General features: G+C 34.9%; 1 protein-coding gene across 2 annotated transcripts in view; it reads left to right on the forward strand.

Moving 5' to 3' along the window:
* The window catches only part of PRMT3 (protein arginine methyltransferase 3), a 149397-nt gene that overhangs the window by 59771 nt on the left and 75329 nt on the right, over positions 1-14297 (forward strand). For both annotated transcript variants that reach the window (XR_008684435.2, XM_055416040.2), the window contains exon 11: positions 10307-10385. Coding sequence is in view for 1 of the 2 variants with exons in the window: in XM_055416040.2 (XP_055272015.2) it covers positions 10307-10385 (79 nt within the window). In the remaining variant the exon portion in view is untranslated. The remainder of the gene's footprint in view (positions 1-10306; positions 10386-14297) is intronic.

Below are 14297 nucleotides of genomic sequence, written 5' to 3' on the forward strand. Positions count from 1 at the left end.
GGTGTTATTAACAATATTGTGTTACTTTCAGCATGGTGATTCATGATTTTTGCAGATTATATTCCATTACAGGTTATTATAAGATAATGGGTATAATTCATCTGTTATAGTATTTCCTTGTTGCTTATGTATCTGGTGGCTCATATGGTAAGATAATTTGCCTGCCAATGCAGGAGACCTGAGTTCGATCCCTGGTTCAGGAAGATGCCCTGGAGAAGGAAATGGCTACCCGCTCCAGTATTCTTGCCTGGAGAACGCCATGGACAGAGGAGCCTGGCGGGTACAGTTCATGAGGTCACAAAGAGTCGGACTTGACTGAGTGACTAACACTTCACAATTTGTATCTGTTAGTGTGTACCCCTAATTTGTCCCTTCTCCTTTTTCTCTCCCCTTTGGTGATCACAAATCTGTGAGTCTATTTCAGTTGTGCATATAGATTCATTTGTACTATTTTTTAGGTTCCACAGATAGATGATATCATATAGTATTTGTCTTTCTCTGACATTTCACTAAGCATAAAATTTTCTAGGTCTATTCACATTGTGGCAAATGGCAGTGCTTTCATTTTTTTTATGGCTGAGTAATATTCATGTGTGTGTGTGTTTCACATCTTCCTAGGCCAATCATCTAGTGCTGGGCACCTGAGTTGCTTCTATGTCTTATTGTTATTCAGTCTCTAAGTCATCTGTAATTTTTGCAACCCCACGGACTGCACGCTTCCCTGTCCTTCACTATCTGTGTCTGAAGTATTACAAATAGTGCTGCTGTGAACATTGGGGTACATGTATTCTGTTCAATTAGTGTTTCTGTTTTTTCCGGATATACACCCAGGAGTGGAATTTCTGGATCTTATGGTAGTTCTGTTTGTAATTTTTTAAGGAACCTCCAGTCTGTTTTGTATAATGACTGCACCAGTGTACATTCCCAGCAACAGTGTAGAAGGGTTCCTTTTTCTTCACATCCTCTTCAGCATTTGTTGTTTGTAGACTTTTTGATGATAGCCATTGTAACAGCTGTGAGTGATATTTATTTCATTGTGGTTTTAATTTGCAGTTCTCTAATAATTAGCAGTATTGAACATCTTTTCATGTGCTTGTTAGCCATCTGTATGTCTTATTTGGAAAAATATCTATTCAGGTCTTCTGCCCATTTTTTAATTGGATTTGTTTGTTTTAATTCTTCAGTTCTTCTAAAACTGAATCATACAGACTAGTCACGGATTTAGTATTCAGAAGTAGCCACTTTCCCCATCACAACGTTTTTCTCTACTCCATGTGGCTTTAGTGGGGTTGTCCTGGTGGAACACTCTCCCCTTCCTTTCCTCCCTTTTTCTGTTCTCAGGATCTTAGTTGGAATTCAAAACAGGAAAAAAAAGTTCCCTATCAGTGTTTGACTTAAAGATTTTAGAATTCATTGAAAATGATCTTAGATTCATTATTTCATTAGAAGTTACAAAATTGTGGTATTCTCTCATTTATTCTTTATTTGTTACTAAGTACTTTCTCAAATACTTGGTTATGAACTATAGTTTATAGTTGAAAGGGCGATAAATGCTGGATATTTTCTACGTAACATTTTTAGAATAATGAATTGTTCTGCAGCATTTTCTAAAGGGATTTTTGGAGTTTTTTTTTTCTTTTGGTAGTGTCATTATGAACTCATATTTGATGTGTTTTGAACCGTTTGTAATTATTATTTTGATTTTTGAATTGGCCCATGTTTAGCTAATGATAAGCATTTGATTTAACCTGTTCGATCCCTTTAATAATTTCTAGTTATCGGTATAGTGATGAAAAGAAAAAATGTATGTTTATATTTCAGATTATACTTTCTGATAGTATAAAACTCTTTACAGTCACTTTATACTGCCTAGACTTGGAAGGAACCAAGGAATCCTGATTCTTTCATTGGGAAACAGTATCTGGAGATCACAGTCTCTGTTCTAGGAGTGCTCATTACTATTGGACTGTCATTTGGTTGTATGTTATTCTTAGTAGACAGATATAGCTATTATTTTTAATATTAAAATAAAATATTAGTATTACACTGATATTTCCAATTTAAGATTATGGAATTTTTAATTCTTTAATTTTATACTGTATCTTTTTATAGAAAAATCTTGATTCTGAAAATAATAATTGCTTATTTGTTCTATCATATATCTATATAATAGTTTCAAAAATTTACATGAATTTTACTAGTAGCAAAATTTGTAAATGAAGTTTTATGACTTCATTTATGGTTTCCTTGTATTTTCTTTTGTCCTAGAATATATATCTCATGAGAAATATATAGTCTAAATACTGTGTTTTAAAGTTACTTGAGGGGGACTTTCCAGGTGATGCAATGGTAAAGAATCTGCCTGCCAGTGCAGGAGATGCAAGAGACGTGGGTTCAATCCCTGGAGTGGAAAATGGCAACCTGCTCCAGTATTCTTGCCTGGAAAATTCCATGTACAGAGTAGCCTGCTGGGGTACAATCCGTGTAGTCACAAAGAGTCAGACACAACTGAGCATACACACACAAGGTTATTTGAAATAATTAGTTTCCTTTGGTTATGTAACCAACTTGACATACCTTCAGATGTATTTGTTTTCTTTCTGTTCAGCTTAGAAGAATTGCTTCTTTTTTCTCTTTATAGTTTAAATTTATGTTTTAATTCCAAAAAAGTTCAGTGATTCCATTCTTCTGTCCATTAGTTAATAGATAAATTTTTGTTTCCTTTTTAGCTTTGGGCTTATTTTAAAAGTATTAGATATGTATATATTTACATTTTTACCCTTGTGTTATGCAGAGTTAACATACTCTATGTATTGTTCTATGCTTTGTGTTTTTTAATTTAAAATTATATCTTGACCATCATTCTATATCATTATAGAGAAATACTCCTCATTCTTTTCTATGACTGAATAATATTCCATTGTCTAGATTAATGTAAATAACTTCCATGAAAATGTCTATCATTGTTTTGCTGTTACAAATAATAATGTATTGCATATTCTTATACATTATTCATTTTATTTCATGTTCCCGGAAGTGGGATTGATGGGTCAAAGACTTAATGCATATGCAGTATTAACAATTTTTACCAAATTCTTCTTAGCACTTATCTTACCATTCTGCTTTCTTGCCAACAGTAGTATGAGAATTCCTGTTTTTTCAGTCTTACCAACAAAGTATGTTGCAGAATTACTTCTAAATGATTGAAGTTTTTCCTGCCACCTAGATATTGTAAATTAGCGTGATGAATTCACAAGAGGACTAGCTTATGTTAAGAATTATTGGAAACGGTGTTGGGGTGGAGAGGAGATCTGTGTTTGACCACGGTTCTAAACTGGGTTGGCAGGAAAGGGGCAAGGTGGCAGCAGATGAGATTTTAAGTTTATATTTACTCTGCAGATATATTTGGTTGTCTCTGTTTTGTTCTTTAGGATCATTTCCTCTTCTGTTCCTCACTTTGGCTGGACGATAGGTTTTATCTCCTGTTTTCCAGTGTTTATTCACTTTATAATAGCTTTAGCAAATGATTCTCAAGGTGACAACCAGCTTACTGATGCATCTAACTAGATGGTCTGTTTTTTTTTCCTTCTGGTATATATGTTGAACTCAGAGGATCAGTAGCTCCTAAAATGCATTTTTGCAGGATACAGAATACGATCTTGTTCTTCAAGCCTTGAATCATACTGTTAATAGAGTTCATCTTTCCTGTAGTCTCAAATATCTATAACTTATGAATATTGTATGACTACCCTCTTATATAAATATAACTTAATATAGCAATAATTCTCTTTAATAAAAGTGCTAGCAAGTAATTGTTTTATTTTTAGAAAAAGAATATCCAGTTATAATTAACAACTTTTTTCAGTCACTGTGGGGAATTGGGAATATTGTTTCAGAAATACACATATATCTTTCTCCAGAGAAGACATACAAGTGGCCAGCAGGCACATGAAAAAATGCTCAGTATCACTAATTATTAGAGAAATGAAAATCATAACTACAGTGAAGTACACCTCACACTGATCAGAATGGCCATTATCAAAGAGTCTACAAATAATAAATACTGGAGACGGTATGGAGAAAAAGGAACCCTACTACACTGTTGATAGGAATGAAATTGGTGCAGCCTCTATGGAGAATAGTATGAAAATTCCTTAGGAAACTAAAAATAGGGTTACCATACAATCCAACTGTTCCACTCTTGGGCTTATAAATCTGGAGAAAATTCTAATTTGAAAAGATACGTGTTCCCCAGTGTTAATAACAGCACTGTTTATAATAGCCAAGTCATGGAAGCAACCTAAATGTCCACTGACAGATAAATGGAAAAAGAAGAAACTGTGTGTATGTATACACACAATGGGATATTAGCCATAAAAAAGAATGAAATAATAATGCTATTTGTAGCAGCATGGATGAACCTAGAGATTATCATAGTAACTGAAGTAAGTCAGATAAAGACAGCTAATCATGATGTTATTTATATGTGCAGTCTAAAAGAAATGGGACCAGTGAACTTATTTACAAAACAGAAATGACTCATAGAAAACACACTTATGGTTACCAGAGGGGAAAGAGGGAATGTGATAAATAGGGAGTTTCGGATTGACATATACACACTACTGTATATAAAATAGATACACCACAAGGACCTCCTATATGACACAAGGTGTGTGCATGCACATGCCCAGTCGTGTCAGACTCTTTGCAGCCCTATAGACTGTAGTCCGCCAGGCTCCTCTGCCATGGGATTTTCCAGGCAAGAATACTGGAATGGATTCATTTTCTCCTCCAGGGGTCTTTTTGACCCAGAGATTGACCCTGCATCTCCAGCATTGACAGGAGTATTCTTTACCACTGAGCTACCTCAGAAGCCCATAACACAAGGAGCTATATTCAGTATCTTGTAATAATCTGTAATGGAAAAGAATATGAAAAAGAATTTGGGATTAGATTTTATAGGCTTGTTTAGTTTTTGGAATAATCTTTTAGTTTTATCTTTAAAGACATATTTTTGCCTGTTTGTTACTAGACTTTCTACAGATTAGCTCTTTGTTTTATTTTTGCTTTCCCCTAGCCTTACTTTTTTAACTAGTTAATTATACCTAAGAGTGTATCAGTAATTCAGTTATTTGAACTGAAGAAAAAAAAAGGAGAGGCACCTTATTCTGAAGGTATCACAACTTTGTTTTTATCATTAATTTGTCTATTCCAAGAATAGATATCATGAACAGGCATTTTAAAATAAGGTTCCTATTTCAGTGAATAATGTTAATAGCTCTTTTAGTTCCAGATTTGATCCAGTGTGTTCCTTTTGTAGTAATTAATTTTTGAAGTGTAAATGCAAATTTTAATTTTAAAAAATGAATGTCAGTTTGGGAAGAAGAGCGCTCCATGAGCATCATGGGAGAAAGTGCGGAGTATAATTCTCTTCCAGATGGCACCCCTACAGGTGAGGTAGCAGCCTGTGAAATTACAGTCTGAATCACACTGCACACAAGCAGGGCATTTGGAGCAAAGCCTTCTGATATCAGTAATAAATGACTTGGTTCAGAACCAAGGACAATTCCCAGGAAATTAAAGCCCGTTCTGTCACATAGGGAGCCTATAGTAAAATGAAGTTTAGCAAAGTGGAAAGTTGAGAGAAAGGACAATAACTGCAAACAGTCCATATATGAATCTTTTCATCTGCTAATATACTTAACTAGACATTTTAATTTATCTCACAAATATTAAGTTTTGTTTCTGCATATGTATATCCATGGATTTTCTAAAGTAATGTTTTTCACAGTGAATGCTGGTGAACAGCCACTTGCCAACTAAGCTTTCACTCTGAAATATTATCAATCAGGTACCTGTTGTAAATCTAATCTTGTTTAATATGTGCTAGGTATTTTTTATTTCAGAACACTTGAGTCCTTAATTACAAACGTAGTATAACATAATACAAATGTGTGTGTGATAAGTCATGTCTGACTCTTTGCAACTCCATGGACTGTAGTCCACTGAGCTTCTATGTCCATGGGATTTTCCAGGCAAGAATACTGGACACTGTTGCCATTTCCTCCTCCAGGGGATCTTCCTGACCCAGGGATCAAACCTGCATCTCCTGTATTGGCAGGGGGATTCTTTACCACTGAGCCACCTGGAAGCCCCATAATATAATACGAATACCAAGTCTTATTTTTACTCAGGTGAATCAATAAGAAGCAACATAGAATAGTTACTCAGAACTTGGCCTCTATAGACAGATAGGCCAGGATTCAAATTCTGACTCATTCAACTGTTTCTTAAACTGTGAGCTGTTTTTTTTTGTCTTATGATTTTAGGTTATTTAACATTTCTAAGCCTTAGTTTCCTTGTCAGCTGAATGAAAATAATAACATGTGCTTTAGGGATGAATTAAACAAGTTATTCCATAAAGGACACTTAATATTACTCTGATGATATTTACCACTATTAACATTTGAAAATTAATTTTAGAAGGCAAAACAGCATTTTAAAATAACCAGTTTTCGTTAAAGTGCCATGATAGAGTACAAAGAAGAATAAAGAGATGGAGTTTGGTGGGGAAAGAAGATATTTAATATGCAGAATTCAGAAAATCCTTTTTGAGGAGGTAGCAGTTGAATCGATATCCAGATACTAAGTGAAATAAATGACTAGTAAAATTGTCAGTCTTCATCAAGTATTAAATAATGTGGCTTGAGTTTTCCCTGGTGGCTCAGTGGTGAGGAGTTCACCTGCCAGTGCTGGAGAGAGGTTTGATCCTGGTTTTGGGAAGATCCCACATGCCACAGAGCAATTAGGCCCATTTGCCACAACTGTTGAGCCTGTGCTCTCGAGCCCGGGATCTGAAACTACTGAAGCCCACCCTCCACCCAGAGCCCATGCTCTGTAACTAACAGAAGCCACCATAATGAGACCGTGCACCACAGCTAGAGAGTGGACCCTGCTTGCTAACTAGGGAAAAGTGCAGCAGTGAACATCTAGCACAACCAAAATAAAATTATTTTAAAAAACAAACTTAAATAGATTTAAAGTATTGTTTTTAATTATACACCAATCAAGAGAAAAAGGAGGGGGGGGAAGGAATGGGGAAAGAAGAAAACCTTCTGCTTCTACCATTTTAGCCCAGTTCTATCCAATAGTAGCAGACCCCATATGACTTCTGCCAAAATAGTCGTGTGATGCAGTCTTTAATAGGTTTTATGTGTTAACTCTGTGCCAGGCACTGTGCTAAATCCTTTACATGTATCAACAAAAATATTTGATTATCTGCTTTCAGAAATTCTCCTACCTAATAATGTTGGCTCAATCTAAAAAATATGACATAAAGGCATGGCATCTAGGAAAGGATGTTCGTGTTTCGAGGGATGATTATCCTTCTTTTGCTTGCTTGCCCTCTATCTCAGGTTGAGTTTGGTTAGCAGCATTTGGAATTGAATCTTAAAGCCAGTGTTTATGATGGGACCTGAAGATTGTCCAGAGTTATTTTTCCAGCTTCATATCCTAAAATAAGTCACTTACCCTCGCTAGTACTGATTTGTCTGATGTGAAAATTACGTTGTTTAAATAGTTAGAACCTCAGAAGCTCTCTGTAATATTGTTTGATCAGGATTCTGGGTAATCATTATGGGGTATGTGGAAAAGGGCTTATTGGTATTTTTTATTTTGAATGGAAGTAGACATATCAGAAATTCTTTTAAGTATAAATAACAGACTTCAGAGGATTAAGAAAAATTGACATTTTTAACCCAGGGGAAAAGATCTCTCTGAGAACCTTGAAGTTGGAATTGGCACTAATTTGGCCAACCTGATCAGATTATTTTGACTGGGTTTAAAATTTTGTTTATGAATTTTAAAGAAACTTCAAGGATTTTAAAGAAGGGTCTTTTTATTTTTTGTATGCACACACATATACATAGTCTTGGATAGTCTGGAAAAAAGTGACTCGTGGGGAAAAAAGAAAAGGAATTTTAGTTCTGACTCAAGGATTTTTAATAAAGGACCATTCACTAAGTAAATACTATATGATTCTGAAGAATCCGGTAAACCTTCCTTCTCTAATGTATTAAACATAATTTAAAAAATCTCATTAGCCTTTGCAAATAAAATTTTAAGTACTTTTTTTTTCAGTTAAACTGATGAGATTTACTGCTGTAAACCCTTTTACATTTATTAACATTTAGGTCTCGCAGCAGCACTATGATATAGAATACCATTGTTATTGTCACTTTTGTTATCATGCATGTATGCATGCATACTCAGTTATGTCCAACTCTTTGAGACCCCACGGGCTGTAGCCTGCCAGGCTCCTCTGTCCATGGGATTTCCCAGGCAAGAATACTGGAGTGAGTTGCCATTTCCCTCTCCAGGGGATCTTCTGGACTCAGGGATTGAACCTGGGTCTCCTCCATTGCAGGCAGATCTTTACTGTCTGAGCCACTAAGGAAGTCCAAATCCTTAATTTTTCTAAGTAAACACATTAATAAATGAATTTTGTTGCTAAGTCTGTTTTGTAGGCAGTTATTTTCTTATCAGTAAATTAGTGAGTTGGGGTGAAAAGGTAAATGCCAGTGTAGAGTTGCTAGCAGCAATTTAATTAGGTTCCGTTATAAGTGATTCAGACATGAGAGCTGTATTTTCTGTAAATTTAAATTTGCTGTTAATCTCTTGGGAAAATTACCCATTCTGGTTTTGCAGATTTTTTTGGTTGTATAGAAGCCTTTGAAGCATCATCGTTCATTGTGTTGTATATTGATCTTGTTAGACACTTAATTTGTGCACAGAGCAAATGAATGAAAACAGTTTTGTTTCACAATGCTGATGTGAGGGTAACACTCATATTTGTTCACTTTTAGCAATAATAGGGTTTCAGTTCAGTTCAGTTCAGTCGCTCAGTTGTGTCCGACTCTCCGCGACCCCATGAATGCTAATAAGCACTGTACTAAAGACTTAACTTTCCCTATTGTTCAGGGCTGTTGGGAGATGGGCCCCAGAAGACTAACAGAAACTGGCTTTAATCTCTCACTTATAATTACTTTATCATTTCTGTAATAAACTGTGTAGCATACTATTAGAATGTGCTGTGTATGTGACACCGATTCAGTAAGTCCCCTACATACGAACCTTCAAGTAGCAAACTTTGAAAGACTCAAATGTGCCCAGCTATCAAACTGTACTACTGTACTTTTCAAGTTGCTTTACTGTAAGAGTAAAAATGTTTTCTTAATTTTTTGTTTTTTATGTTTTATTTGTATGAAATGGATTATAAACCTGTTACTCTACAGTACTATATAGCCAGTAGTGTTAGCTTGTTACTTAGGCTAACTTTGTTGGGTTTACAAATTGGACTTAAAACTATGCTCTCAGAATGGAACTGGTTCATATGTAGGGGACTTACTGTAGTGGTGAGTTATCTTTTTATTTGTGCTGTGATTATCCTTTCTTGGTGAAGGAGTCAGTGGTGTTCTCCAGAATCTGGAGTGCACTGGGGCCAAGATTCACACAGTGTGTTTCAGACAACAGAGTTGTGCAAGATGTTGATATATGTTACACAGGAAAAGAAAGGTCTCTAGTCAAAAAGTGGGCAATACTTATTTAAAATATGTTCAGCCACACTCTTCACTGTTAACACTTTTCAGAACTTGTTAATGTGCTGTTGTGCATTATGAATCTCTCCAAGGAGAATAGAGCGTCTGATCTTCCTCCCCTTTTTGATTAAAAGTCCCCTCCCCTCTTTTTTAAAAACTCTTCAAAGAGAATGTCTTTGGGCAGAAAATAACTTGGGAAAAGATATTCTAGACCAGTTTCGCAGCCTTAGCCCTATAGACATTTGAGATCAGACATTTGTTTGTTTGGGAGGCCATCCTGTGTTAGTAAAGGATGTTTACCTCCCAGATAGTTGTGACAATCAGAAATGTCCTCTGGGGGCAAACAGAACAATTGGTCTAGATTCATACTGCAGTATTCCAGGAAGTTATACAATACATTAGCAATTCTATGTGAAACTTTGCTTTTAATGGGGAAGAAACAATAGTCTAGGAAGTGGAAGCACAGGTGGAGAAGGTTCATTACATTCTACTGTAATAAACATTCTGGATCCACTTTGTACCCTGGCTTGATTTAATTATTACATGGGGAATTTCCTGCAAAAAGTAATTTCAGACTTTGAAGACTATTATATGGTATAGACCAAAAAAAATTATTTTTTGCTAAAATAGTAGCCTAGATATTTAAAATTATCTGCTTATGATGATATTGCACATTTCTGAAAACCACTTTTTCCTTTTTATTTATATAGGGCTATTTTCTTCTCTTTGAGTCTATGTTAGATTCTGTCCTTTATGCAAAGAACAAATACTTGGCAAAAGGAGGATCGGGTGAGTATAAAATTCTAGTTTTAGTAATCTAATTTTAGTCTGGCAGAACCAAATGAACCTTTGGATTTCAAATAAACTATGCATGACTGAGAAAGTTCCCAATAGAGATGAAAGATGTTTCCATTAGAGGAAGCTTTAAGACATTTGTTTAGTGTACTGTTGTAGTAGAACATTATATTCATATAAGATATGCAGGACTCCCAAGTTAATGGTGTTCTCGTGAACACTTGACTCTTTTGATTTGTTTGTTTGTTTTTATGACATTTAGTTGTTGTTTCTCCCCAAAACAATGTTTCATACTAGGTTGGAAATCATTCACTTTGGTAGCAAATTTTCCATGACTTCACTAAATGTATAAACCTGTCTTCTCTGTGATTTAACAAGAACATTTAAGTATTGGTTTCTGTTAAATTTATAAAGCACCGCGTACCTACCAGTCAGTATTTTTAAATAGATCCCAATAAATGTGAAAGGCTTCCTTTTCATGTGCGTGGTGAACTGTCACTCCCATTATCTGCATACTTGGTGAGATTGTGTTTTATAGGCTGTCTGCTGTAAACAGCTGTATACAAATAGAGTGTCCTCAGGATTATGTTTTGCTCATTTTTGGCTCTTTACTGAGCTCTGCAGCTCCTGGACTATAGATGGAACATAGCACATGTTTGCTGCATTGAATCATTAAAACTGAGTTGAATAGCATCTGTCTTCCTTCACTCACCTTTCCCTGGACCTTCCCTTTCTCAAAGCTTTAGAATTAGTAAGTCATTTTTGTGGTCAGAGTATAGTTGATAAAACTGCCATATAAAAGTAGATGAAAAGGACGATGCATTTTTGATCGGATATCATAAAACACTTGAGCATACATATGCCTCCTGCCCATTCATGTTTTATGAAATTACTTTGGCAGTAAAAATCAGTAAGGTCAAAACAGAAAGTGCACAGAAAATTCTCCAGTACAATTGAGGTCTTTTATAATAGCATTTAAGTGGATTGCCTTTCTTTTGCAAAATACTCTCATTTTATCACTGTATTTTTTGCGACCATTTCAAGGTATTTTTTTGATCTGTGACATGAATGTGGCTAGAATGTTTTAGATATATTTTACCCTGTAATAATTGGCTATATCTTTCAATAATTGCAGTTTTTTTTATGACAACTATACTTAATGACTAAAAACTAATATTATCTACTATTTGTCTACTAGTTGCCAAATAATACTGCCTACCTTTATTTATTGTATTACATATAATCGTCACAACAGCCCTTTGAGATTTTAGAAACAGATGTCCTGGATGGTACATTTAAATATCCAAGCCTTGAACTTGTTTTTCTAAACAGAGATCTGTCAGACTCTAGTATTCATGTTCTATTGACTGTCCCTTGTTGTTTCTTTACTAAAGTGCATTTTATTGAATCTCATTCTTGCCTTGAAGTTGTTTCAGGGGAAGATTTAGAAAACTGTTTCCATACCTCCCTGAGTGGTGTTCATTGATCTTACTGAAGGACTGACAGCAGCTTAATACATTTAAATGGAAATCTTGATGAAATTCATTAAGAACTTACAGCCATGTGAATAAAGAGCTTATAGCTGAAACAGTGGCAGAGCTATTTTCCATCATCAGAGGGATAGAGACACATAAATCTATCTCTTTCCATATTTTTATATAGCTGCTTTTCCGTTCCGTTCTGTTGCTCAGTCGTGTCCTACTCTTTGCGACCCCGTGGACTGTAGCCTACCAGGCTTCTCCGTCCATGGGATTCTCCAGGCAAGAATCCTGGAGTGGGTTACCGTTTCCTTCTCCAGGGGATCTTCCCAACCCGGCTCTCCCACATTGGAGGCAGACGCTTTAACCTCTGAGCCACCAGGGAAGCCCATAGCTCTAGCACTCAGATTTTCTAGGGGTGTATTAAAGAGAGGTCAGCATTCAACTGCATCCGTGGTTCTATTGAATGTAACTTGTCAACAGAATCAGAAAAGTAGGAAAAGACAGAAATGAATAGCATGAAGTGGTTTAGCCTATTTTGTGTATTTGAGCATGCTTCGATGAATATCATCGGTCATCTAGATGCTCATTCTTTTATTGCAAACAAGAGTTTTATGTTTTTCTTAATGAAAGATTTACTAAGCAATTAGTAGTGTAAAGATTTAAGAAAGAATAACTGAATTATGAGAAACAGACTATTGAAGACTATATAAGCATGAAGGGACTACAATTTATTTTTACAGGAATCTTAGTTCAATTTATGCCTTACTTTATATATAATGGCATGGCCTTTATAAAACATGGTCAGCCAATAACTTAAGTATTCACTCTCCTAATCACCAAGTAATTCCACAGTACTTTAGAGGTGCTTATTTTCTGCTGTTATCACTAATAAAACTTTTGTGGGGATTCCCTGGCAGTCCAGTGGTTAGGACGCAGTGCATTCACTGCCATGTGCCCGTGTTCAGTCCTCGGTTGAGGAACTAAGATTCCACATGCCATGTGGTGAGGCCAAATAAAAAAATTAAAAATAATTTTTTTTAAGTTTTGTAAAGTTATTGAAAGTGGGTTTACTACTTTCTGCTTATTATTAGTTTACCAATTGTATATCAGAAATGTAGTGTTTTTACGTTCAACCAACCAAAAATCAGGAGGAAAACCAGGAAAATATTAGATCATGACCAGTGCATATTTTTACAAGGAATTAAGTTGAAAACCAATGTATATTTTAGGATTGAAGCATAGATATAAATGTTTTATACACTAAAAGTGTCAAAATACCTACATGGATTTATCTTTAATAGGAATTTATGGAATTCATTATTTCATAATTTGAGGGTTGGCTGTTTATGTCATTTAAAATTGACAACTCACGTAATAGCATTATAAGTACATTTAGCACTACAAAGGTAATATTAAAATGATACTGTTGATTAAAATTGAATGGTGAGGCTTGTGGTCATCAATCCTGTCTGTGTCTTGATTGTGGTGGTATAAATGGTGTATTTATCAAATCACATAGGATTATACACTAAAAAGGGCAGAGAGTGAGTTTTACTGCATATAAACTTTACCTCAGTAGAATTGACTTAAAAAAAAAAAAATGAAGCAGTATTACCTCCGTCAGGTCAAATGAATCATGATATAATTTGATTTCTAGCTATTTTGAAAAATAAAGCTATGTACTAACTTTATGCCCACTTCTGTAATTTTTGTTAGTATTATCAAGATATCTCTCTATAACTAAAAAATAATTGGGTGATTAAGAAGAGGAAAGGAAAGAACCAAGTAAATACACTATCATTACTCGTGGTAGGAGATTAGTAAATACTATTAAAAAGAGACAAACAGAAGATATTATGTAAGGTTGTAATTATAAAGTTAGGTGTTAGAGCAAAAAAGGCAGACTTCGTAAATAAAAGAATTAATACTTAAAAAAAGGGAAAAGATCCTGCAGTTGAACTACTTAAAAAACAAAAAAACTACAGAGCAACATGATAGGAACAAGAAAAATTTTCATATCAGTAATGTACATGGACTAAACTAATTTATAAGTGAAAAAGAATTTTAGGTTGAACACAAGAGAAACCCTGATTTTGTGGAAAACCTAAAACAAAATTACATAGAAAAGTCAGGACAAAAAAAGATACTCAAGCAAATAAAAAGCAGTTATGATATTGATACCTAACAAAAGGGAATTTGGGCAAAATATATAATTAATCATAAAAATAGGGCTTAGCACTAAGGAGCAAAATCATGCCCATCTTCATAGCTACTGAAAAGGTTGATGTATATAAAATACATGAACAATCTGAAAGTTTGGTTAAGAATGGCATACTTAAGTTGTTTGTTTCTGAGAATCTCCCCCATGAAATATCTTCTCATTATAAAAGGGAAAAGAGTAAATTTCTCTGTAGAAGCCTAGCAG

Source organism: Moschus berezovskii, chromosome 25 (assembly GCF_049115385.1).
Source record: "Moschus berezovskii isolate FMDL1 chromosome 25, NW_MosBer_1.0, whole genome shotgun sequence".
NCBI lineage: Eukaryota > Metazoa > Chordata > Mammalia > Artiodactyla > Moschidae > Moschus > Moschus berezovskii.